Source organism: Neofelis nebulosa, chromosome 10 (genome assembly GCF_028018385.1).
Source record: "Neofelis nebulosa isolate mNeoNeb1 chromosome 10, mNeoNeb1.pri, whole genome shotgun sequence".
Taxonomy (NCBI): Eukaryota; Metazoa; Chordata; class Mammalia; order Carnivora; family Felidae; genus Neofelis; species Neofelis nebulosa.
Window position 1 is genome coordinate 73,285,095 of NC_080791.1, and position 27,045 is coordinate 73,312,139.

The 27,045-nt window shown below is 38.8% G+C and overlaps 1 protein-coding gene across 2 annotated transcripts in view; it reads right to left on the bottom strand.

The window, feature by feature from the left end:
* PIK3C2A (phosphatidylinositol-4-phosphate 3-kinase catalytic subunit type 2 alpha) overlaps positions 1–27,045 on the bottom strand; it is a 195,768-nt gene that overhangs the window by 73,632 nt on the left and 95,091 nt on the right. For both annotated transcript variants that reach the window (XM_058688378.1, XM_058688379.1), the window contains one exon: positions 21,450–22,573. In XM_058688378.1, coding sequence (XP_058544361.1) covers positions 21,450–22,520 — 1,071 coding nt within the window. In that variant the 5' untranslated portion in view covers positions 22,521–22,573. The remainder of the gene's footprint in view (positions 1–21,449; positions 22,574–27,045) is intronic.

Sequence of the window (27,045 nt, forward strand, 5' to 3'; positions counted from 1 at the left end):
ATCAGAATGAATAAAAAGACAACACCCATCTATATGCTGCCTACAAGAGACTCATTTTAGACCTAAAGCCATTGGCAGATTGAAAATGAAAGGATGGAGAAACATCTATCATGCTAATGAATGCCAAAAAAAAAAAAAAAAGTCAGAGGAACCATATTTGTATCAGACAAACTAGATTTACAATTTTTTTTACTCTTTATTTATTTTTGAGAGAGAGATAGGGTACAAACAGGGGAGGAACAGAGAGAGAGGGAGACACAAATCCGAAGCAGGCTCCAGGCTCTGAGCTGTCAGCACAGAACCTAATGCGGGGCTCGAACCCACAGACCATGAGATCATGACCTGAGCTGAAGTCAGATGCTCAACCAACTGAGCCACCCGGGGCCCCTAGACAAAATAGATTTTAAACCAAAGACTGTAAAAAGAGACGGTGAAGAATTAAATCATAATTAAGGGGTCTATCCGTCAAGAAGATCTAACAATTGTAAATATTTATGGCCCCAATTTGGAAGCACCCAAATATATTAATCAAATAACAACAAACATAAAGAAACTCATTGAAATAATACAATAATAGTAGGTGACTATACCCCACTCACAACAATGGACATTTCATCTAAGCTGAAAATCAACAAAGAAACAATGGCTTTGAAGGACACACTGGACCAGATGGACTTAACAGGTATTCAGAACATTCCATCCTAAAGCAGCAGAATAACCATGCTTTTCAAGGGCACACATAACATTCTCCAAAATAGATCACATACTGGGTCACAAATTGGCCTTCAACAAGTAAAAAAAAAAAAGAGTGAGATCATACCATGCATATTTTCAGATCACAACACTATGAAACTTGCAATCAACCACAAGAAAAAAATTTGGAAAACTTGCAATCAACCACAAGAAAAAAATTTGTGGAAAGACCACAAATACTTGGAGGTTACAGAACATTCTACTAAAGAATGAATGGATTAACCAGGAAATTAAAGAGGAAATTAAAAAGTACATGGAAGCAAATGAAAATGAAAACACGAGGGGTGCCTAGATGGCTCAGTCAGTTGAGCATCTGACTGTTGATTTTAGCTCAGATCATGATCACATGGTTTTGAGTTCGAGCCCCATGTCAGGCTCTGTGCTGACAGCATGGAGCCTGCTTGGGATTCTCTCTCCCTTGCCCTCTCTCTCTGCCCCTCCCCTGCTCGCTCTCTCTCTCTCAAAATAAATAAACATTAAAAATTTTTTAATTAAAAAAAAAAGAGAGAGAGAAAATGACAAGACAATCCAAAACCTTTGGGATGCAGCAAAGGGAAGTATATTGCAATACAGGCTACATCAAGAAGCACAAAAGGTCTCAAACACATTACCTAACCTGACACTTAAAAGAGCTAAAAAAGGAACAACAAAGACTAAAGCCAGCTCAAACTAAGAGCTGGTTCTTTCAAAGAATTAATAAAATCGATAAACTCTTAGCCAGATGTATCAAAAATGACCCAAAAAAATAAAATCAGGAATGAAAGGGGAGAGATCACAACCAACACCACAGAATACAATTATAAGAGATTATGAAAAATTATATGTAAACAAACTGTGCAACCAGGAAGAAATGGATAAATTCCTAGAAACATACAAACTACCAACACTGAAACAGGAATAAATATAAAATTTGAACACACCATAACAAGCAAAGAAATTGGAGGTGCGTGGGTGGCTCAGTCAGTTTAGCGTCTGACTTCAGCTCATGTCATGATCTCACAGTTCATGAGTTCGAGTCCCACGTTGGGGTCTGTGCTGACAGCCTAGAGCCTGGAGCCTGGTTCAGATTCTGTGTCTCCCTCTCTCTCTGTCCCTCTCCCACTCACTCTCTGTCTCTCAAAAAGGAATAAAAGTTTAAAAAAAATGTTTTTTAATAAAAACAAACATTATGAGCAATTATATGCCAATAAAATGGGCAGTCTGGAAGAAATGGACAAATTCCTAGAAAAATATACACTACCAAAACTGAAACAGGAAGAAATAGAAAATTAGAACAGACCCATAACCATTAAGGAAATTGAATTAGTAATAAAAAATCTCCCAAAAACCAAGAGTCCAGGGCCAGATGGCTCTCCAGGGGAATTCTCCCAAACATTTAAAGAAGAGTTAACACCTATTCTCTTGAAGGTGTTCCAAAAAATAGAAATGGAAGCAAAATTTCCAAACTCTTTCTATGAAGCCAGCATTACCTTGATTCCAAAACCAGACAGAGACCCCACTAAAAAGGAGAACTAGGGACCAATTTCCCTGATGAACATGGATGCAAAAATCCTCAACAAGATATTAGCCAACCAACTCCAACAATACATTAAAAAAATTATTCACCACGACCAAGTGGGATTTATACCTGGGATGCAGGACTGGTTCAATATCCGCAAAACAATTAACATGATTCATCACATCAATAAAAGAAAGGACAAGAACCATATGATCCTCTCAATAGATGCAGAGAAAGCGTTTGACAAAATACAGCATCCTTTCATGATAAAAACCCTTAAGAGAGTAGAGATAGAAGGAGCATACCTCGAGATCATAAAAGCCATATATGAACGACCCAACGCTAACATCATCCTCAATGGGGAAAAACTGAGAGCTTTCCCCCTAAGGTCAGGAACAAGACAGGGATGTCCACTCTCGCCACCATTATTCAACATAGTATTGGCAGTCTTAGCCTCGGCAATCAGACAACACAAAGAAATAAAAGGCATCCAAATCGGCCAGGAGGAGATCAAACTTTCACTCTTCGTAGATGACATGATACTCTATATGGAAAACCCAAAAGATTCCACCAAAAAACTGCTAGAATTGATTCATGAATTCAGCAAGTTACAGGACATAAAATCAACGCACAGAAATCGGTTGCATTCCTATACACCAACAATGAAGCGACAGAAAGAGAAATCAAGCAATCGATCCCATTTACAGTTGCACAAAACACTGTAAAATACCTAGGAATAAATCTAACCAAAGAGGTGAAAAATCTATACACTGAAAACTATAGAAAGCTTATGAAAGAAACTCAAGAAGACACAAAAAAATGGAAAATTCCATGCTCCTGGATAGGAAGAACAAATATTGTTAAAATGTTGATACTACCCAAAGCAATCTACATAGTCAATGCAATCCCAATCAAAATAACACCAGCATTCTTCACAGAGCTAGAACAAATAATCCTAAAATTTGTATGGAACCAGAAAAAACCCCGAACAGCCAAAGCAATCTTGAAAAAGAAAACCAAAGCAGGAGGCATCACAATGCCAGACTTCAAGCTATACTACAAAGCTGTAATCATCAAGACAGTATGGAACTGGCACAAGAACAAACACTCAGATCAATGGGACAGAATAGAGAACCTGGAAATGGACCCACAAATGTATGGCCAACTAATCTTTGACAAAGCAGGAAAGAATATCCAATGGAATAAAGACAGTCTCTTCAGCAAGTGGTGCTGGGAAAACTGGACAGCGACATGCAGAAGAATGAACATGGGCCACTTTCTTACACCATACACAAAAATAAACTCAAAATGGATAAAAGACCTAAATGTAACACAGGAAGCCATCAAAATCCTCGAGGAGAAAGCAGGCAAAAACCTCTTTGATCTCGTGGTCTGTGAGGTGGAGCCCCGCATCAGGCTCTGTGCTAACAGCTGACCTTGGAGCCTGCTTCAGATTCTGTGTCTCCCTCTCTCTCTGCCCCTCCCCTGCTCATGCTCTGTCTCTGTCTCTCAAAAATAAACATTGAAAAGGGGCGCCTGGGTGGCGCAGTCGGTTGAGCGTCCGACTTCAGCCAGGTCACGATCTCGCGGTCCGTGAGTTCGAGCCCCGCGTCAGGCTCTGGGCTGATGGCTCGGAGCCTGGAGCCTGTTTCCGATTCTGTGTCTCCCTCTCTCTCTGCCCCTCCCCCCGTTCATGCTCTGTCTCTCTCTGTCCCAAAAATAAATAAAAAACATTTTAAAAAAATAAATAAATAAAAAATAAACATTGAAAAAAAATTTTTTTAAAAAGAAAGAAATGGTTGCAATTCTATACAGCAATAATGAAACAGCAAAAAAAGAAAGCAAGGAATTGATCCCATTTGTAATAGCACCAAAAACAATTAGATACCAGGAATAAAGTTAACCAAGAGGTAAAAAATCTGTACTCTAACAACTATCAAAAACTCGTGAAAGACATTGAAGAGGACACAAAGAAATGGAAAGGCATTCCATGCTCATGGACTGGAAGAACAAACATTGTCAAAACCTCTATACTACCCAAAGCAATCTATACATTTAATGCAATGCCCATTAAAATACCACCGGCATTTTTCACAAAGCTAGAAAAATCCTAAAATTTGTATGGAACCACAAAAGGCCCTGAATAGCCAAAGCAATCCTGAAAAAGAAAAGCAAAACTAGAGACATCACAATTCTGGATTTCAAGCTATATTATAAAGCTGCTGTAGTCATCAAAACAGTATGATACTGGCATAAAAACAGACACATAGATCAACAGAACAGAACAGAAAATCCAGAAATGGACCCAGAACTATGTGGTCATTAATCTTTGACAAAGCAGGAAAGAATATCCAATGGAAAAAAAGTCTCTTCAACAAATGGTGCTGGGAAAACTGGACAGCAACACACATAAGAATGAAACTGGACCACTTGCTTATACCATATACAAAAATAAACTCAAAATGAATGAAAGACCTAAATCTGAGACAGGAAACCATCAAAATCCTAGAGAACACAGGCAGCAACCTCTTTGACCTCGGCCATAGCAACTTCTTATTAGACATGTTGCCAGAAGCAAGAGAAATAAAAGTAAAAATAAACTTTTGGGACTTCATCAAGATAAAAGGCTTCTGCACAGCACAGGAAGCAATCAACAAAACTAAAAGGCAGCCTATGGAATGGGAGAAGGTATTTGCAAATGACATATTGGATAAAGGGTTAGTATCAAAAATCTATAAAGAACTTAGCAAACTCAACACCCAAAAAACAAATAGTCCAGTTAAGATATGAGAAGACAAGTACACTTTTCCAAAGAAGACATCCAAATGGCTAACAGACACATGAAAAGATGCTCAACATAGCTCATCATCAGGGAAATACAAATCAAAACCACAATTAAATACCACCTCACAGCTGTCAGAATGGTGAAAATAAACAACACAAGAACAGATCCTGGTGATGGTTTGGAAAAAGGGAAACCCTCTTGCACTGCTGGTGGCAATGCAAACTGGTGCAGCTACTCTGGAGAACAGTATGGAGGTTCCTCAAAAAGTTAATAATAGGGGTGCCTGAGTGGCTCAGTTGGTTAAGCATCTGACTTCAGTTCAGGTCATGATCTCACAGTTCATGAGCTCAAGCCCCTCTCTGGGCTCTGCACTCTCTCTCCCTCTCTGCACTTCATGGGATCCTCTCTCCCTGCCCCTCACTCACTCACGCTTTCTCTCAAAAATAAATAAATAATTTTTAAAAAGATAAAAACAGAACCACCCTACGATCAGCACTACTTGGTATTTATCCAAAGGACACAAAAATACAGATTCGAAGGAGTACAGCTAAGTTATGGAGAGCGCCCAAAGGTCCACTGACTGATGAATAAAGACGTGTGTACATGTACACACACACACACAATCACACACAATGGAATATTACTCAGCCATCAAAAAGAATGAAATCTTGCCATTTGCAAAGATGTGAATGGAGCTAGAATGTATTATGTATGCTAAGCAAAATAAGTCAGAGAAAGACAAATAACATTATTTCCCTCATGTGGAAATTAACAAAACAGATGAACATATGGGAGGGAGGAGAAAAAAAAAGGGAAACAAACGACAAGACTCATTTTTTTTTAATTTTTTTAATATTTATTTTTTAGAGAGAGACAGAGTATGAGCAGGGGAGGGGCACAGACAGAGGGAGACACAGAATCTGAAGCAGGCTCCAGACTCTGAGCTATTAGCACAGAGTCTGACACAGGGCTTGAACTCAGGAACTGTGAGATCATGACCTGAGCCGAAGTCAGAGGCTTAAACGACTGAGCCACCCAGGCGCCCCACAATGAGAGACTCTTAAAGACAGAGAACAAACAGGGTAAATGGAGAGAGGTGGGCGGGGGATAGGCTAGAGGAATGATGGGTAGGTACTAAGGAGTGCACTTGTTATGACGAGCACTGGATGTTGTATGTAAGTGATGAATCACTGGATTCTACTCCTGAAACCGATATTGCACTGTAGGTTGACTAACTAGAATTTAATTTTTTTAGATGTTTATTTATTTTTGAGAGAGACAGGGTGTGAGCAAAGAAGGGACAGAGAGAGAGAGAGAGAGAGAGAGAGAGATACAGAATCTGAAGCGGACTCCAGGCTCCAAGCTGTCAGCACAGAGCCCAAAGCAAGGCTCGAAACCAGGAACTATGATCATGACCTGAGCTGAAGTCAGATGCTTAACTGAGTGAGCCACCCAGGCACCCCTAACTAGAATTTAAATAAAATTTTGAAAGGGAGAGAGGGAGGGAGGGAGGGAAACACAAGAAAAACAACATTATGACCTCTGCAGGAGCAATGCTACAGAAAACCTGTATTTTTGCTTGACCCAATAATTCTTTCTTTCTTTCTTTCTTTCTTTCTTTCTTTCTTTCTTTCTTTCTTTCTTTCTTTCTTTCTTTTTCTTTTTTTTATGTTTTACTTATTACCAAATTTTGAATCTCCTTAGGGGCATTTATAGACTTTTTTTAACCAAAAAATTGTATTTTTTAGTGCCTTTCATGAATTAGGCCCTTCCTTTCAAGGTTATTACAGGTTTCAACTGACAGTATAGAAATAGACTATATAACTAACTACAGTCCCACATCAAGATAATAACAACACCTGAAAAGTTAACTCAAAATGTTCTGTTTTTACTTTGGCTTTACAAAGTAAAAAACAGTTGAGCTGCCAATGTGTTATCTCACACATTAACATTAGATGTTTTGTTTTTCTCCATTTTTTTGAAACAAAAAAAAAGAAAAAAAATTTTAATATTACACCGATTCCTTCAACTCTTACCCCAAATCCCTCCCTCACACTCCAAACAACCTAGGCATCAAATCATCTCTTTTCTCCATTGATTTTACACAAACTATTATGTAGCATTCAAGGCTTTCTATTTTGTACTACAGTTATATGCACACACATCTTGTCTCTTCCTTCTAACCCAAGTTCTTTAAGGATTAGGTCTGTGAATGATTAATTTGTAACACATACATCGTATCCTCAAACAGTTTTCAATGAATGAAGAGAAAAATAAGAAAAGACTGCTAATGCCATTATCTGATATACAGAACAACAAAAGAAGAGGTCTGTCCAGGAGAAAATAATGAGTTTTCTAGTAAATATTTTGGGTTTGTAAATCCATGTAGTTGTTTGGTCACCATCCAGAAATATATATATTTTTTAAGTTTATTTATTTTGAGAGAGCACAAGTGTCCATGTGTGTGCAGGGGAGGAGCAAAAAGAGAGGAGAGACAGAAAGAATCCTAAGCAGGCTCTGCACTCTTAGTGCAGAGCTGGACACAGGGCTCAAACTCACGAACCACGAGATCATGACCTGAACTGAAATTGAGTTGGAGGCTTAACCAATTGAGCCACCCAGGCACCCCTAGAAATACTCTATTCCAGACCTAAAGACATATACTTGATGAGGATCATCCAATTGCTGCAATTTTCTACAGGGAAATTTCTCTCTGCTAATGGCTGTAGGTATCCATCAAGATGAACAAGAGTGCAATATCCCATATGTACACATAAATAAAGAGATTTACTGTAAGATATTGGCTCCTGTGATTATAGAGGCTGACGTCTCAAGTTCTGCAGTTGGCAAATTAGAGACCCCAGAGACAATGGTATAGTTCCCATCTTAATCCAGCAGAATCAAGATCCGGGAAGAGTTGATGTTTCAGTGGGGAGTCCAAAGACAGGAAAAAACACACGTTCTATCTAGCTCAAAGGCAGTCAGGCTGGCCAAATTTCCCCTTATTTGCTGTAGGGTCAGCCACTTTGCTCTCTCTCTTCAGGCCTTCAACTGGTTGGATGAGGTCCACCCACATGAGGGAGAGCACTCAGTGTACTGATTCAAATGTTAATCTCATCCAGAAAGACCCTTACAGACAAACCCAGATTAATGTTTGATGGCTGGATAGTGAATATGGTCACTAGATTGGCAATTGGTATTCATTTTACCAGAAACAAGTTTCTGCAATATGATAAAAATAAGAGAAGATGGTGAGAGACTGGAAAGGCAGTAAGTACAAATTCTTCTTTAAAGAGTAATGGTAGAAAATACTCTGGGGAGACAGGAACAAGAAAAGGGGAAAGAGTTAAGTTTTGGAAAATGGAAGGAATATCTCTTACATCCAAACCAGAAAGAAGAGGCAAATCTGAGGTTGGCAAGTCCATACAAAGAAAGGTCTTGGGGCACCTGGGTGGCTCAGTCGGTTAAGCGTCAGACTCTTGGTTTCAACTCAGGTTTCATGGTTCATGGGTTCGAGCCCTGCATCGGGATCCATGCTGACATCATGGAGACCACTTAGGATCCTCTCTCTCCCTCCCTCCCTGCCCCTCCCCCATTCGCACATGTGTGAACTCTCTCTCTCTCAAAATAAATAAATACATACATACATACATACATACATACATACAAACTTTAGGAGCCCCTGGGTGGCTCAGTTCATTAAGCATTTGACTTCAGCTCAGGTCATGATCTCATGGTTCACGAGTTCAAGCTCCACATCAGGTTCTCTGCTGTCAACACAAAGTCTGTTTCGGATCTTCTGTCATGCTCTCCCTCTGCCCCTACCCCACTGGTTCTCTACCCGCCCCCAAAATAAATAAACAAACTTAAAAAAAAAAAAAAAAAACTTAAAAAGAATTTAAAAATGATCTTGACCTCAGTATTTAAAAAAAAAAAAAAAAAAAAAAAAAAGTTAGTGAGGCCATCTACCAGAGGAGGTAGAATGGGTGGATTAAGGAAAGTGATGGAGGTTTGAAATAATTCACAAAACTGTCAGTGCATACTTTGTAAAGCAGTTATAAAAATATAGGAAAGCTTTACGCCTACACAAATGCAAGGTTTATGCTTTATTGTCCCAGAAATTAGACTGAACGCACAAATTTCCAATAAATGTACTTTACCATTAAAGATATATGTGGGTGGGTGGGTGGGTGGGTGTGGGTGTGTGTGGGTGTGGGTGTATACCCACACCCACACACACCCACACCCACCCACCCACATATATATGTCAGTTACTATTCAGAACAAAGTTAATCACTTTCTTATTTGAATTTTTACAAAATTTTAGAGTCTTCAGTAAGCTATTCAAATATTGTATTACCTTCAGCTAGACAATGAAAAATCACATCTTGTTCGTTTCCCTCATTTAAAAAAATTTTTTTGATGTTTATTTCTATTTGAAAGAGAGAGAAACAGAGCACAAGCAAGGGAAGGTCAGAGAGAGAGGGAGACAGAATCCAAAGCGGGCTCCAGGCTATCAGCACAGAGCCAGACGCAGGGCTCGGATTCATGAACCACGAGATCATGACCTGAGCCAAGTCGGACACTTGACCGACTGAGCCACTCAGATGCCCCATCAAGTTTCCCTCTTCTTTAAAATTAATGATAGACATTCTGCCAATGAAGATATGTATGTTTATAATGTTAATACAATTAACTTTTAAAAAGAGCCAATATCCACAATATCCACAGAACTTTGCAAAACAAGTTCCATGAAAATAATTTGACTAAAACCTCTGCAATCTGTTCAAAGTAGCTAAATTTATAGTTATTAGTCTGATTAAGTAAAGTTGTCATAAAACAGTTTTAAATACCATGCTGCCTTTTCCTGGTACTGGTCACAAAAAATTTGAACTAAAGTATTTAGATTATTATTAACAAAAGACACTAGAAGGAAACAGGAAGTAAGCTTGCTGAGTAAGAAGAAAAACACCCTTCTGAGTTTTTACCACAAAGCATAAAATTCTTACAGGAAATGAATACTTGAGCATGTAAAGTAATTATAAAGAACAGGCACTGCAATCTTACTTCCAAATAAAAGATATGAATCTTAGAGAAAAGTTTTTAAATAAAATGGTGTGTGAAAGATTAAAAGCTCCATGCCTGTTTGTGCCACAGACTTCCAAAGTCAGTCTATTATTACTGCTCTGTTTACCTGCTCCTTTTGGCTTAAATCAAACCAAACTTTATCTTCATGGACACAAACAAAATGATGAAATCTTAGTGTTAATACACGGGCTTAAAACTTTCCTTTGAATATAAAAATTATTTTATAGCATTTGTAATAAGTGCACACCAAACCTCTGATTGAAGACTTCAGATAATAGTGCACTGAACTGAGAACCTGAGAGGAACCATCATTATTAAATGGCTATTTGTAAGCTCTATTGTCAATATTTAACTATAAAACCAGCCTCCTTTAATTTTCTTTCTTTTTAAAAAACAATTTGTTTTAATGTTTATTTATTTTTGAGACAGAGAAAGACAGAGCATGAACGGGGGAGGGTCAGAGAGAGGGAGACACAGAATCTGAAGCAGGCTCCAGGCTCCGAGCTGTCAGCACAGAGCCCAAGGAGGGGCTTGAACTCACAGACCGTGAAATCATTACCTGAGCTGAAGCCAGACACTTAACCAACTAAGCCACCCAGGCACCCCTTTTAATTTTCTTTCTAGTTGGTCCTAGGTTCTACTTTCTGGGACAATGGACTTTTTTAATTTTTTTAAGTTTATTTACTTATTTTGGGAGAGAAAGAGAGAACAAGCAGGGGAGGAAGAGAGAGAGAGAGAGAGAGAGAGAGAGAGAGAGAGAGAGAGAGAGAGAGAGAGAGAGAATGAGAATCCAAAGCAGGCTCTGCACTGTTAGTGCACAACCCAATAGGGGGCTCAAATCCAGGAACCGTGAGATCATGACCTGAGCAGAAATCAAGAGTTGGACGCTTAACTGACTGAGCCACCCAGGCACACCTGAAACAATGGATGTTAAAATTAAGTTACTAAATTGAATTTCTCAATTTACACTGAAAAATATAAACAGGATTTGCTTAATTTTAACCTTTCTATACAGTTAAAGTAAAGCTATTCTGTATTTCAACTTTCAGCACTTGCTACCACTAGTCTGTTAAAATTCAGCACAAAGTACTACTTAATGTAACACAATGGTAACATAATATATTGAAAATTTTAGTACATTTCATCTTTTTTTCTTTTTACAGGAATACTATGATTTTCAGTTATTCCACTTGATGAATTGGTTTGAGGAACTAACTATGTCCAAAATACAAAACTTTAAAAGAAAGAAAGAAAAAAAAGTCCACTTTCTCTTACATGGGAACTTTCCAAACTTTAAATATTATTCCTGAAAGGAACCTCAGAAATCATTTAGTCTAACTAATGAGGGACAGAAGCAGAAAAATGGTCACCTTTTCTGGACCCTAGTCCAGAAAGCTAAGGGTCAAATACATGCTGGTTGCTACACACAAGGGTCTCATGACTGACTGTAAATCTCACCAATAGTTAATATTGAATTGAATTGAATGATAAGCACCAGAGAAATGTTATAAAAGTAGTTTTACTAGTAGAAATTCTATGATCTAATACTCCCTGCATGTCCCGTCTCCCTTGAGCACACAGCATATCACCACCAGCTTCATACAACAAAAAGTACAGCTCTTTCTGTCTACAGGTCCTGTCCCCATGCTACTTAATAAACTGCATCATAAAATGTCTCAAGAATTCTTGGACTGTTGTGTGCAAGGATGTCCTAACATTTTTGATGGCCCATACAGGGACAACACAGTGAATCCAAGAGCACTGGTACAACCTGAGAAGTCGTCTTTACTCCTAGTCTTTGTTTCCCATCTGTTCTTTTTCTTTTTCAGGGATGTCCTGAATAGTATGACCCTTCAGAACATGTCTTGCCGGAGTGCTTAGGAGAGAACCTCTTGCTTGTGGCTATACTACGGGAAGGGACAAACTCCTGTCGCCCAGCTGGGCACCAGTACTTTGGCCATAATGGCATTGGGCTCAGAAATCAGGCTCTCCCTGTTTTACCTTTTCTTTTAATACTTGTATTATTCCTAGGCATGGAACAGGCATATATGTCGTTAGGATAGCCACCGCTCTCAAGATTCCCATGTAAGGTTTCCTTCTAAACCTGATATAATCCCTTGATAAGCATAAAATCCAAGATATGTCTAATCGAGTGCTTCCAGAAAGGGATCAGTGGGGCACTCACCCAATGGAGGATCACTCCCTTGGGACTGGATTATGGCTAAAGCTCATGAGAAAGTTTCCCAGATTAGGCAGGAGTTCCATCTTTTCATTTTATCATGTCTTTCATTTGTCCTTCCCCATGGACTGTTTGGCGTTTTCAGTCCTGCCCTCAGATTGAAAGTACTTCTAACTTAGATATAGGACACATAACATGATATAAAATAGCTGCCCCATATTAACAAAGTCCAAGACCTCTACTCCATCCATTGATACTAGATCTAGATGCTAACAAAGGTATTATTATTGGTTGCCAAATATATCAACTCTTTCAAAATGGAAAGAGGCAGCCCCAATCTCTCCAGCATTTCTATCCATTCACTGTCACCTACTGTAGCCTAGGATGCAGCAGGGAAGTGAAGAAAGGTCCAACAACGCTTCAAGTGGCACAAAGGTGTCAGAGTGGCTGAGAATGAGGGATACTTCCCGCCACTCTGAACCCCAGGAACCTTTGGCAATATTCCTGATGGGATGCCATTTGGAAACCAAGGGGGATTTTGGTAATGGACTCTTAGTTAATGTACTCTCTTCATTTTATAGGAATTAAATATGGGATCAACTTCCTCAACCCCAAAGGATACCCCTTTGGGCTGTCTCCTAGCACATTGGAGTCAATTTAGACAAAAGGATTAAAAAAAAATTTTTTTAATGTTTATTTATATTTGAGAGAGAGAGAGAGAGAGAGAGAGAGAGAGAGAGAGAGAGAGAGAAATGAGTGAGCAGGGGAGGGGCAGAGGAAGACAAAGATAGAATCTGAAGCCGACTCCAGGCTCTGAGCTGTCAGCACAGAGCCAGCCTTAAGGCTTGAACTCACAAGCCCTGAGATCATGACCCAGCCAAAGTCATATGCCTAATCAACTGAGCCACCCAGGTGCCCCTAGACAAAAGGATTTAAAGAAGTACTTCATCTTCTTCTGTAATAATGCCTGGCCTCAATATTCTCTGGAGGATGATGAAAAATGCCCATTAACAGGTCCTTAAACTTTAATACTATTTACCAATTAGACCTTTTTTGCAGGCATCATGGGAAATGGACTGAAGGGCCCTACATCCAGACCTTGATGACACTGAGTCAGGATCCTAATCTAAGAGAGATTTGTAGGATGTGCCTGGTAAGATTCCAGGCCCCCCCACCTTTAGATGTTTTATTTTATTTTGAATGTTTATTTATTTTGAGAGCAAGTGGGGGACGGGCAGAAAGAGTGGGAAAGAGAGAGAATCCCAAGCAGGCTTCATGCTGACAGCGCAGAAACCAACTCGGGGCTTGATCTCATGAACGCTGGGATCATTACGTGAGCCAAAATCACGAGTTGGACACTTAACCAACTGAGCCACCCAGGCGCCCCTAGATATTTAAATGATGATTGTTTAAATAGACCATCCAAGGGGCACTTGGGTGGCTCAGTCAGTTAAGCATCTGACTCTTGGGCTCAGGTCATGATCTCACAGTTTGTGGGTTCAAGACCCACAGAGGACTCCACACTGACAGTGTGAAGCCTGCTTGGGATCCTCTCTCTTCCCCTCTCTCTCTGCCCCTCCCCCCACACTCTCTCAAAAATAAATAGACTTTTAAAAAATGCAGAACACAATGTGCCAACTACAGTTAAAAAAATAAATATATAACACACAGTTAAATGTAAAAATAAATAAATAAATAGATAGATAAATAAATAAATAAATAAAATAGACCACTCAATCAAAGAAACCAATTGAGTCAGACAAATCAATCAGCAGAAGAAAAAGTCACAATAAGCCCACATGCGAGCCCAGACCCTTAATAACTCCCCCTCCATATAAACCTTTGGAGCCTTCTGCTCCAAGCCCAGTGGGATGTACTAGAAGTAGAACATCATACCTATCAAACACTCAGACTAAGGCAGGACTGTATCCACTTTGGGAAGCAGCAAACAGGGAAATGGGCACAATTAAGGTACATGTCCCATTTTCTATGTCAGATCTGGCACAAATAAAACAACTAGGATGATACTCAGAGGATCCACATAAGTTTATAGATGTATTTCACCAGGTGTCTCTACTATTTGATTTATCCTGTCAGGATATCTATATTATTCTAATGCACTGTTGTACCCCAGAAGAAAAGGCCTAAATTTGGGCTAGGACACAAGAATTTGCAGATAAGCTGGGTGACCAGGGATAGAAATCATTATCTAGTAGGAGGAGACACTCACTGTTCCTAATGCCGAGCCTCAATGGAACTACCAAAAGGACAGACCTGGCAGGGGAAGATGAGACCATATGGTCATGTGTTTACTGGAGGGAATGAAAAGAGGATTTTCTAAACCTGTCAATTTTTATAAAATTAAGGAAGTAACCCAGGCAAATGATGAAAATCCAGCCTTATTTTTGGGGTTTTTAATAGAATAAATTGGTAAATATATAAATTTAGACTCAGCCACACCAGAAAGGCTGGTTATCCTAAATAGGCATTTTATAAGCCAGTCAGCACCAGATATTCACCATAAATTGGCAAAAATGGCCCTAGGTCCTCAAACTTCAACCCAGTGGAACAACCTGAAGAGAGCATGACAGGGCCCTGAGATTGGTCTGGCTCCCCTGAACATAATGATGGCTGAGCTCCATGTTACCCTGGATGTGGGAGTAAGTTAAATTCATTGATTTTCTTATTGATACAGGAGCCACTCACTCTGCCCTTATTTAGCATTCCAGTCCGACCTGTCTTTCTAAAATTACTAGAATAGAAGGAGAAGGAGAACCTAAATCATGCTTACAAACTTTTCTTGTAACTTGTAAACATAGAGACCAAGTAATTACCCATTCTTTTCTGGTTCTCCCTTCCTGTCCCACTCCCCTACTGGGAAGGGACCTCATGTTTAAGTTGGGAAGCCAGTTCAAACTAACTAGACAGGAGGATGGTCTCCTCTCTAAGGGCTGAAGAAAAACTGGACATCCACCTGGAATTCCCCCTAACATTTGGGAACATGTAGATCCCCAAATTTGGAATTATGATATCCCAGGGAAGGCAATAGTCCATCCCATCAAAACAGCTCTAAAGGATCTTGCTATTATTGCACACAGAAAACAATATCCTCTTAAGACAGAAGTCAGGGCTGGATTCTAACCACTCATAGATAAATTTCTTACAAATGAAATTCTTAAACTTTGCCAGTCCCCTTATAATACTCCCATTTTGCCTGTTAAGCCTAATGGAGAGGGGTGCCTGGCTGGCCCAGTTGGTGGAGCACACAACTCTTAATCTTAGGGTTGTAAATTTGAGCGCCACGTTGGGTGCGGAGATTAAAAATAAAATGTTTAGGGGCGCCTGGGTGGCTTAGTCGGTTGAGTGTCTGACTTCGGCTCAGGTCACAATCTCACGGTCTGTGAGTTCGAGCCCCGCATCGGGCTCTGTGCTGACAGCTCAGAGCCTGGAGCCTGCTTCGGATTCTGTGTTTCCCTCTCTCTCTGCTCCTCCCCTGCTCATGCTCTGTCTCTCTCTCTGTCAAAAATTAAAAAACATTAAAAAAATTTAAAAATAAAATGTTTAAGGGGCACCTGGGTTGCTCAGTTGGTTAAATGTCCAACTCTTGATTTTGGCTAGATCATGATCTCATGGTTTGTGAGATGGGAGTCTTGCATCAGGCTCTGTGCTGACAGTATGGAGCCTGCTTGGGATTCTCTCTTGCTCTCTGCTCCTCCCACCCCCACACCCTCTCAAAATAAACAAACATTTAAAAAAATGTTTGTTTGTTTTTTTAAATAGAAACCTAATGGCCAGTACAGAATGGTACAAGACCTCAGAGTAATAAATGAAGCTATAGTCCTTATTCACCCTAGAGTGACAAACACTTATACTGTACTGACTCAAACTTCGGGCAATACAGAAAGGTGTATGGCTTACAGTGCTTGATTTAAAGCATTTCTCCTTTTGTATCCCCTTAAGTGAAGAGGTCCAGCCTCTACTGACCTTTGAATGGACTCCAGTAGGAGAACATCAAGCATGCCAGCTTACATGGACAGTCCTACCACAGGGATTTAGAGAAGAGTCCCCATTTGTCTGGCAGTACACTCAGCAGAGAGTTTAGAGACCTTACACTGCCTCAGGGAATAACAGTACAATATGTGGATGATATTTTAATATGAAGCTCCATGAAAGAGGTCTCAGACAATAATTCTATTGTTGTACTAAACTTTCTTAGAGAGACAGGATACCAAGAACAGTCTAAAAAGGCTCAAACTTCTAAACAGAAATATGGGATATGAATTAACTACTGGATAGCATTCCCTGCCAATTGAGAGAAAAAGAGCTATAACAGAATTGGAACCTCCTGTCACATAAAACCAACTCCAAACCTTTACAGGAATGCCTAGATTTTGCCACCTACAGATCCCAGAGCTCGGAGTCCTAGCCAAATTTCCATATGAAGCCACTAGAGGACCAGATAAAGAGCCTTCAAAATGGGATAAAGAACAACAAGGGATCTTTCAACAACTAAAAATTAAACTACCCTCTGCTAGCTCTACCTCTACCAAACTTAGAAAAGCCATTTATTTACCCTATTCCTTGCTGAAAAAAGAAGCCACGCCTTAGCCCCTAACATGAAAACTAGGGCATTAGTTGAAACCTGCAGGATATTTTTCCAAATCCATTGACAATGTAGCCCAAGGATGGCCACCTTGCCTTTAGGAGCAGTAGCAGCTACTGCACTACCAGTAGAAGCATCTAAACTTCCGATGGGAAAGCCATTGACTGTGACAACCTCTCATCAGGTTCAAAGAATTTCAGAAACTAAAGGTCATCAATGGATGACAGGGGATGACTAAATATCAAGCTATACTTTTATACTCCCCTGACACTGTTCTCAAAACCTGTCAAACCCTAAATCTGACATCTGTCATACCTGGACCAGACTATGCTATTATGTTTGAATATGACTAGAACTAGTCTATTCCACCATCCAGATCTAGCAATAGGTAACACCGATAGTTGGTTTCCATACAGTAGTTTTATAGAAAGAAGACAAAGAAAGGCTGGCTAGGCAAATATTAGTTTAATGAAAACTATTGAGGCCATTACTGATCAACACTTAAGCTCAAAATGTCATACAGCACAAGAAGGCCCTTGATAAATACACAAATAAGGCCTTAAATGACTCTGAAAATAGCATTACATTATTAAATGTTGAAATCACCCATATGCGTAAAGCAGTTCTACAAAATAGAATGGCATTAGATGTCTTAACAGCAGATGGTACTATGACAAATATTAAAAATAAGGAGGAAAAGATGTATGCAGGGAGCAATGAAAGAAAGGCATGTGGGTATCACAGCCCTGTCCTCACCAAAGGAAAGGGTGGAGAAAATATCAGTTGAACTGTAAGTGACCAGTCTAAAGACGGAAAAAAGGAAAGAAAAGGAAGCAGGATTTTGTAGCAAAAGCAACTTAAGTTGTGAAGAAACGGTTTCCAGGATACTTAATTTTTGTTTTGCTATTTGTCTTGTCACCTACCCAATTTCACAGGCTTCTGAAATACAGAGAAACTAACTTTAAAGTCATCTAGTCAAAAGGTTCCAAATGCTAGTCCAAAGGAGCAGGTTAGCTGCATCAAAATCACTTAAAGAAGGGAAAAAAAATGTTTTTAAGTCATCTTTTCCCTCAAATTCCAAAATATCACCACTTATTCCCACCCCCAAACACACAGTATTAGGACTGAAGAAGCCTAAACTCCTCTTCAGGGCACAGTGACATACGACTAAGTTCGGGAAGCCAATTATTTAACCCATGTTTGATAGGGAACTTATTACTTCCAAAATAGCATGTTCTATCACTAAAGGGATGGAGTGGGGGAAGTGATTTTAGAGTCACATCATGGGTCTGAACATCTGCTTTTCTTCTTACAAATAGTTCTGTGGTCTTCTTCCTAACCTCTAATGTATTGTGGAAATTTTCAGACATACAAAAGTAGAAAAAATAATATAATGAACACCCATGTATCCATCACAGCTTCAATAATTATCAACATATATATAGCCAATCTTGTTGCATCTAGAAGCACCCTATCCCCAGCTCTTCCTTCTATTAAAACTATAATTTATTACATTTCATTTACAAATTCTTCAGTATACATCTCTAAAATATAAGAGCTCATTTAACTTACAATACCATTATTATATGAAAAAATTAAGAATTCCTAAATTTCTTTACATTTCCTCAATTGTAAAATAGGTATCGGTTGCTCTGTCCTCACAGGATTCTTAGGAACTCTCTACTGTCTCAATGACCACTAAACAGAAAAAAAAGTTCAGTTTGAATATCTACACGTAGATAAAAAGAATGCAGCTCTGAGGTTCTGAGTTGTGATCCAGGATCACTGGACAGTAAATAACTCCAGTTGATCCAGAAACCTCAACTTATCTAAGATAATAACCACAATTCACCTAAACAGCTGATTTCCCTAATCCAGACTGCATAGTGTCAGACACCATCCCATGCTGTCATGCTTTGCCTATAAAAAGGAGACCCACGTTTGGGTAGGGATCTCTCCATTGGAACACTGATTCAAATGTGAATCCAGCAGTGGTCTGGCCTGAGCAGGATGGATCAGGTGAACTAGTGCCTTTAATATATTTTTAATTAAGGTAAAATTCACAGAACATAAAATTCACTGGCTTTCAATACATTCACAATGCTGTGTGGTCATCACCACTATGGTAAGAAGACTGAAATGGTCTAATTCTAGAGCATTTTCATCATCCTCCCCAAAACCCCAGTAACAATTAAAAAATCATTCCCATTCTTTCCTTCCCTGACCCCTGGAAAACACTAATCTGCTTTCTTTCTCTATGGATTTGCCATTTCTGGACATATATAAAATGAATCATACAAAACATGGTCTTTTGTGCCTGGCTTCTTTCATTTATGTTTTTATTTATTTATTTTATTTATTTATTTTTTTTAACGTTTTTATTTTATTTGTTTTTGAGACAGAGAGAGACAGAGCATGAACGGGGCAGGGGCAGAGAGAGAGGGAGACACAGAATCGGAAGCAGGCTCCAGGCTCCGAGTCATCAGCCCAGAGCCCGACGCAGGGCTCGAACTCACGGACCGTGAGATCATGACCTGAGCTGAAGTCGGACGCGTAACCAACCGAGCCACCCAGGCGCCCCTCATTTATGTTTTTAAAGTTCATCCATGTTATAACATATATCAGGACTTCACTTTTTTGTGGGTAATATTCCACTGTATGAACATACCACTTTGGTTTACCCATTCATCAGTTGATGAGGTATTTGGGTTGTTTCTACTTTGGAGCTATTATGAGTAAAGCTGCTATGAACAATCCGATTTTTAGAACGAGCAAATGACTTAAATAGACATTTTCTCCAAAAAAGATAAATGGCCAATTAAGCACATGAAAAGATACTCATCATCATTAGTCATCGGGAAATGTAAATCAAAACCATAGTGATACTGTTTCACATCCATCAGGATGGCGATAATCCAGAAAATGGAAAATAACAAGTGTTGGCAAGGATATGGAGAAACTAGAGCTCTCACACATTGCTGATGGGATGTAAAATGGTGCAGCCACTATGGAAAAGTTGAGTAGTGCCTCAGAATGCTAAATATACAATTATCAGTTCTTTTTGGTATATTTTCCCCACCCCATCTTCTTTTTTGTTTTTTGGTTGTTTTTTTTTTTTTTTTTGGTGGATGACTCATGGCTTAGTTTCTCCATCTCCTTTTAAATACTTTAGGAAATGACTGTTATTTTGGTTTTTTTTTTTTTTTTTTTTTACTTATTTTTGAGAGAACACAAGCAGGGGATGGACAGAGAGAGGGGGACAAAGGATCTGAGGCAGGCTCTGCATTGACAGCAGAGAGCCCAATGTGGGGCTCGAACTCCCAAAGCATGAGATCATGACCTGGGCTAAAGTCAGACGCTCAACCGACTGAGCCATCCAAGTGCCCAATGACTGTTATTTTGTAAAAACAAAAAGAAAACCCTCAACAATATGACAGAGATATTAAGAGAAAATAATTTGACATTATATTTAGGATATCAATTTAAAATATGGAATTAACTTGTGATTTTTTAATTGAAAGTATTAAGAGATTATGTGACTAAATTTGTAAATACTGAAAAGCTTAAAATAACATATCCTTAGTGAACTGTAGTCAAAATCCACTTATAAAACATTGCATTAGTTAAGATTTTTCTCTTTTCTGATAATGTCATCCAAAAATCTCATCTGTGTTTCCAAGCCTTCTTACTACCTGCTTCTTTCTCCAAAATGGTTTTTAAAGTCGCAATTCAACATACACCCATTCAAAATCATGCAAAATTTGCTTCTCCTTCCCTAAAGGCTAGTTGATTCCCAGCAACTAAAGAGTAACTAAGTGCTTATCTAATTAGCTGAATGATGTAATTCGCATTAAGGGGAGAATGAAACTTAAACATTCCCAAGACCCACAGATATTACAAGAGCAAAATAGAAACCTGCAATGATATACTGTATTTGGAAAGGAAAAATCTAAATTCTGCTGCCTCTCATCTGAGGGAAGACATCCTGTTCCAGCTACCCTTAACTAGTTTTTACAGATAGTAAGACAATATGAACTCAGCAACTATACCACATTTTTATTTTAATCAATATAGGTGTGGAGAGAGAGTCCTTTAATGACTTTTATGGGGTTTCCTTCCTTTCCTTCCATTCACTTATGGTTAAAAACAAAATATATGGAAAATTTTCCATAATGGGGTTAAAAACCAAAATTACTGGTTTAACCTGAAAAATAAAAGATAATGAAGAGAAAGTAGGACTATATATAATGAGCAGACATGAAGATATAAAAATTATCTTAAATGCCTATCAGTGACAGCCAGATCCTTGATTAGAGTTTAATTTATAATCCTAGAAAAAAATCTATTAATAGCAAGTAATTGTTCAACTGACCTAAACACATTTCATCCTTTACCACACAATCTAAAATTCACAGCACATTTAGGAATAAAGAAAACAAAATTCAAAATGAAAAGGATTTCTTTTACCTAATAAATTATGTATGCAAACATGAATTCTGTGTTATATTACTACATTTGAGAAGTTAGTAAGAAAAGACTATACCTGAGATATTTGGCCCTGGACTTTTGTAAACTGAGTTGTTCGAATATTTAAAGACAGGCTTCTTGTTACCGTTGCCCCAGAAAGAGATTTTCCATTCACCTTTCTTTCAAGGTGACAACTTGCTGGTGATCTCTCTTCAAGAAGAACAGCATCCCAAGGATCCTCTGCTAGTAAACCTGGAATATTTTTCTCTTCCTCGTGGTCTACCACCTCCACATTGTCCACCTTAGGTTTACTTAGAGGATCCAAGTCTAACCAGTCGAATTTACTTATATCTTCAGACTTTGGAGATACCTGTAAATTGTTGACTGTAGCTTTTGAATGTTTGATCTCCAAGTCAGTCCTCGCTTTTCCATTTTTTAAAAATTCTGATGTACTAGCTATTTTGTCAAACAGCTTTGCCATGTCAGGACTGACTACTGGATGATAGATAGGTAAGCTTCCTTGTGGATGAAAGGGTGTGGCAGGTGTCAAAGGATATGAAAAATATGGAGACTGTCCTGGAAAGCTTAAATATATAGGTTCTGTGGATGGAAAAGCAGGCATTCTTGGACTGAAGCCATTTTGGAATACAGTCTGTTTACTGCTGTAAGTTGATTGATAAATAGAAGGTAAAGTGTAAGTGGAAGGCCCTGATAACCTAGGTGGCCACTGTCCTCTCTGAATAGTAGGTCGAAGATAGACCTGTGCTGAAAACGAAGGGCTCAGAACAGGAGTAACTGGCAAGACAGGTGTTTTCCTAGTTTCGAAATTGTCATCAAGCAATAGTTTCTCAAGTTCAGCTTGCGTGAGCTTTTCTACATCAATATCTACTGCTCTTTTTTGGGTGTCAGATTCAGGAAACACCATGAGATCATAATCCTGTTTGTTATAAACTTGTGCTTTTTGTCTGGTGTTGCTTGATAACTCAAAGGCTCTCTGATTATCAGTCACTCCTCTATCCTTTTGCAGTTTTGCTAAAGCCTCTGCTTCCATCTGTAATGCTTCTTCCTTGTCCACTTCTTTTGTTCTTGTTGGTTCCAGATGTGATGAACATTGCTTAAATCCATTATTGTTGGATATCTGAGCCATGACCAAACCTCCCCTAATCTATTTTTTTCTTGTAGCTTCCAAAATAGCAAGACCTATACACAAAAATAAACATAACACTCAATTAGATTTTTTAAACACAAATTTATTTTGTTTGTAACCCACTCATATGACTTAGAATTTAAAGCCACTTACAAATAAACTATAAAATAAAATAAAATGAACAGTTGTGGGAAATGTGAGTGAAGGAACATTTTTAAAATATCTCAGGGACGCCTCAGTGGCTTAGTTAGTTAAGCGTCTGACTCTTGATTTCAGCTCAGGTTATGATCTCACAGTTGTGAGGTAGAGCCCCACATCATGCTCTGTGCTGGAAGTGCAGAGGCTGCTTGGGATTCTCAGTCTCCCCCTCTTTCTGTGCCTCTCCCACTCCCAATTGCTCTCTCTCAAAATAAACTTAAAAAAATAAGATGTTCTTTGCTCTTTAAAAATAAATATCTTATACACTGCTGAGGTAAGGGATATGCTTAGACATACATAACTTTACCTCATTCCCTGACCTAACAGGAAAGCTAGAATGGTGGATGAACTCAAGAACCTTTCACCTCAGGTGTCACAATGGCTGCTGTTAACTAATGGCACTTTGGCAGGATTCTTGGCACAAAATGCCTTGCTAGTCACATACTTTCATGAGTTTCAACATGGTTTACTGTTATGCAAATAGCAAGTCAAAATGGTTTCAATCTTTGGCTATTTGTTAAATTGTTCATAAGCCAATTAGCAATAAAAGTACCCAATACCTAGTCAATAAAGTCAAGGAACTACTAACAAAACCTCATATGAGGGGCTCCTGGGTGGCTCAATTGGCTAAGCAACCAACTCTTGATTTTGGCTCAGGTCATGATCTCACGTTTCTTGAGATCGAGTCCCACATCACGCTACGCACGGAGCCTACTTGGGATTCTCTCTCTCCCTCTCTCTCTGCCCCGACCCTGCTCACGTGCATGTGCACTCTCACTCTCTCAAAATAAACATTTTTTTAAAAAGCATCATATGAAAAATTGATTAAGGGTTTATAATCTAGAACAACTGACATAACAGATCAGCATAATGAAAGTGTTAAAGCTATAAGAAACTGCAGTACTCCATTCAAAGGTTAAATTTATGGCTGAATTTGCCACATAGTTTTGACCACGCATCTATCTGATTATCTGCAGTTAAATCTTTAGCTATAATACTAGAGTGCCTGACTGGCTCAGTTGGTAGAGCATGCAACTCTTGATCTCGGGGTTGTGAGTTCAAGCCCTACATTGGGCAGAGTTTAATTTAAAAAAGTTATAACACTAAAATTTCTCCTTTTTCAAATTGCTAAAATATTTACTCATAAACTAGAAAAATAGTTTATTAAACTTTCTCAATGATCAGCTTGTAAAAATTTAATCTTCTGCTTAAGCACAATTAAGATTAAAATTACCCTATGAAGCAAGATGACCAATTAAAGGGTTAGTTACCTACTGTGTAAAATAAGGCACATTGCTTGCTTCTAATCATTGTAATTCAGGAGTTAATTCTGGGTTCTGGAGTCACATCAGCTTGATTCATGAAGCTGTAAGTGCTTGGGCAAGTCAAACTTTTCCACATGCCTTAGTTTACTTTTAAAATGAAAAAGTACCAAAAATGCTCAACATTAGTCATCATCAGGGAAATACAACTCAAAACTACAAGGAAATACCACCTCACACCAGTCAGAATGGCTAACATGAACAACTCAGGCAACAAGAGATGTTGGCAAATATGCGGAGAAGGAAGATCTCTTTTGCACCGTTGGTGGGAATGCAAACTGGTGCAGTCACTTTGGAAAACAATATGGAGGTTCCTCAAAAAATTAAAAATAGAACTACCCTACAACCCAGGAACTGCACTACTAGGCATTTATCCAAGGGATACAGGTATGCTGTTTCGAAGGGGCACATGCACCCCCATGTTTATAGCAGCACTATCGACAATAGCCAAAGTATGGAAAGAGCTCAAATGTCTATCGACAGATGAATGGATAAAGAAGATGTGGTATATACAATGGAGTATTACCCGGCAATCAAAAAGAATGAAATCTTGCCATTTGCAACTACATGGATGAACTAGAGGGTATTAGGCTAAGCAAAATTAGAGAAAGACAAATACCATATGACTTCACTCATATCAGGACTTTAAGACACAGAACAGATGAACACAGAGAAGGGAAGCACAAATAATATAAAAACAGAGTGGGGGGGACAAAACAAAAGAGACTCTTAAATATGGAGAACAAACAGAGGGTTACTGGAGGGGTTGTGAGAGGGGGGATGGGCTAAATGGGTAAGGGGCACTAAGGAATCTACCCCTGAAATCATTGTTGCACCATATGCTAATTAACTTGGATGTAAATTTTAAAAATAAATAAATAATAAAATAAAATGAAAAAGTATCTATCTCTTAAATTATAAGGATTAAATGAAACAATGCAACTAAAAAGTGTTTATCACTGGCCTTAGGCAGAGGCATTAAATAAATGACATCTATTATTAATCTAATCTGATTCGAGATTTTAGTTTGAATACCTAGAAATGAGGAGAGCTCCTACTTACATCCTTTTTCTAGCACAGTGCTTGTCCATAGTATATGCGAAATAAAAGTTTAATGATAGAGGTAGGGAAACACCCAAAGTGAATTCAAACTAATGTAACACAAATGAGGGGCACCTGGGTGGCTCAGTCAGTTAAGCATCCGACTTTAGCTCAGGTTATGATCTCGCAGTTTGGAGGTTGGAGCCCTGCATCAGACTCTGTGCTAATAGCTCAGAGGCTGGAGCCTGCTTAACATTCTGTGTTTTCCTCCCTCTCTGCCCCTCCCCCACTCGCACTCCTGTCCCTCTCTCTCTCTCTAAAAAATAAACATTAAAAAAAATTTTTTTTAATGTAACACAAATGAAAATCCTAAATGTTGAGGTAATACTAAATAAAAAATTATTACTGATGAGGACATCAAGATATTGAAGGAAGTCACTCTTTGCAATTCTTTTATACAACTATAGTTGAACTTCTGAGGCATTTCACTGAAAATCTTTTCAAACTTTTCCCTTCTGTGGTAGAATGCAAAACTAGGCACAATGTACACTTAAAATTTGTATACTTCATTGTCCGTAAACATTTCATTTAAGAAAAAACTATGAACAAATAGACTCCTACTAAATATACATGAAGTACTCAGACAAAAGTACTGATGTCTACAATTTACTCTGAAATATATACAAAAATAATATAAATTGAGTATCTGATAGATGGATAAATACGTGATAAACCAAGTACAGGAAAATATTAATAATACAATCTAGTTGGTAGGCATATGGGTATTCATTTTGAAATCCTTTCAATTTGGCTGCATGACTAAAAATCTTCACAAAATGTTAGATGAAGAGTAAGAGATACAAATTCCTCTGATTCCAGGATACACTCTTTATAAAGTCACTTTGCTTCTCCTCACATACAGAGTGGGGCCTATTTCTCCACTTGATCTGAGCTGGCTGTGTGACTTGCTTTGACAGATACAATGTGAAAGAAGTGACACTGGGAGTTCTAAGTTCATAAGAGCCTAACTGCTTCAGCTCTTCCTGTTTTGAGTGCAGCCACTGCCCTGTGAATGCTCACGGACAATGAGAGAGCACAAGGAGAAAAAGGCCCAGCCAACAGTCATCACCAACCACAGGAGTAAAGCCACCACCTTAGACCATCCATCCACAGTTCAGATGACCAGTTACAATAATGACTGAAGGCAAGACCAGCAGAAGAAACCACCCAGCCTGAGTTCAAGCCAAATTGCTAACCCACAAAATCATTTTGGAATGGTTACATAGCAATAGATAACTGATCAACCTTTTCTCCTTACTTTTAGAAAGCAAGACTGTAGCCACTTACCAATTTAACAGCAAGTTTGTTTTAACTTCACAGCCACCACTACCCACCTTATTTCACGTGTCCTCAGAGAATGAAGAGTTCCCTTTTCCTGCCTAACTCTGACGCCTTCTACTTATATCCTAATTCTCACTGAATTCTCCTATTTATCAGTGTTGCCTTCTTTGCATTATTAATTTGCTTCTGCTCCTTTGCCATAAGAATGCCATAAGAATGCTCAAGTTTTCTCCATACCGAGGTGGAAAAGAGTCTTAACATTCCTCTTTAGACTCCAATAGCTTCCATTTTAATTCTCTCCTTTCACTGCCAAACTTCTCAGATGAGTGACCTAGAAAGTCCTTTCTTATACTCATTCTGCCTTGGAAAAATTATACTTATCCTTCAGGGCCCAAATCAAATATAGCCACCTGTCTGAAGCTTTTCTTAAGTAGCTCCTATTAGAAACCATTTTTTTAGGGGCGCCTGGATGGCTCAGTCAGTTGAGCTCCTGACTTCGGCTCAGGTCATGATCTTGTGGTTTATAAGTTTGCCCACTTTGGGCTCACTGCTGTCAGCCTGTCAGTGGAAGGCCACTTTGGATCCTCTGTCCCCCTCTCTCTGCCCCTCCCCTCCTTGTACTC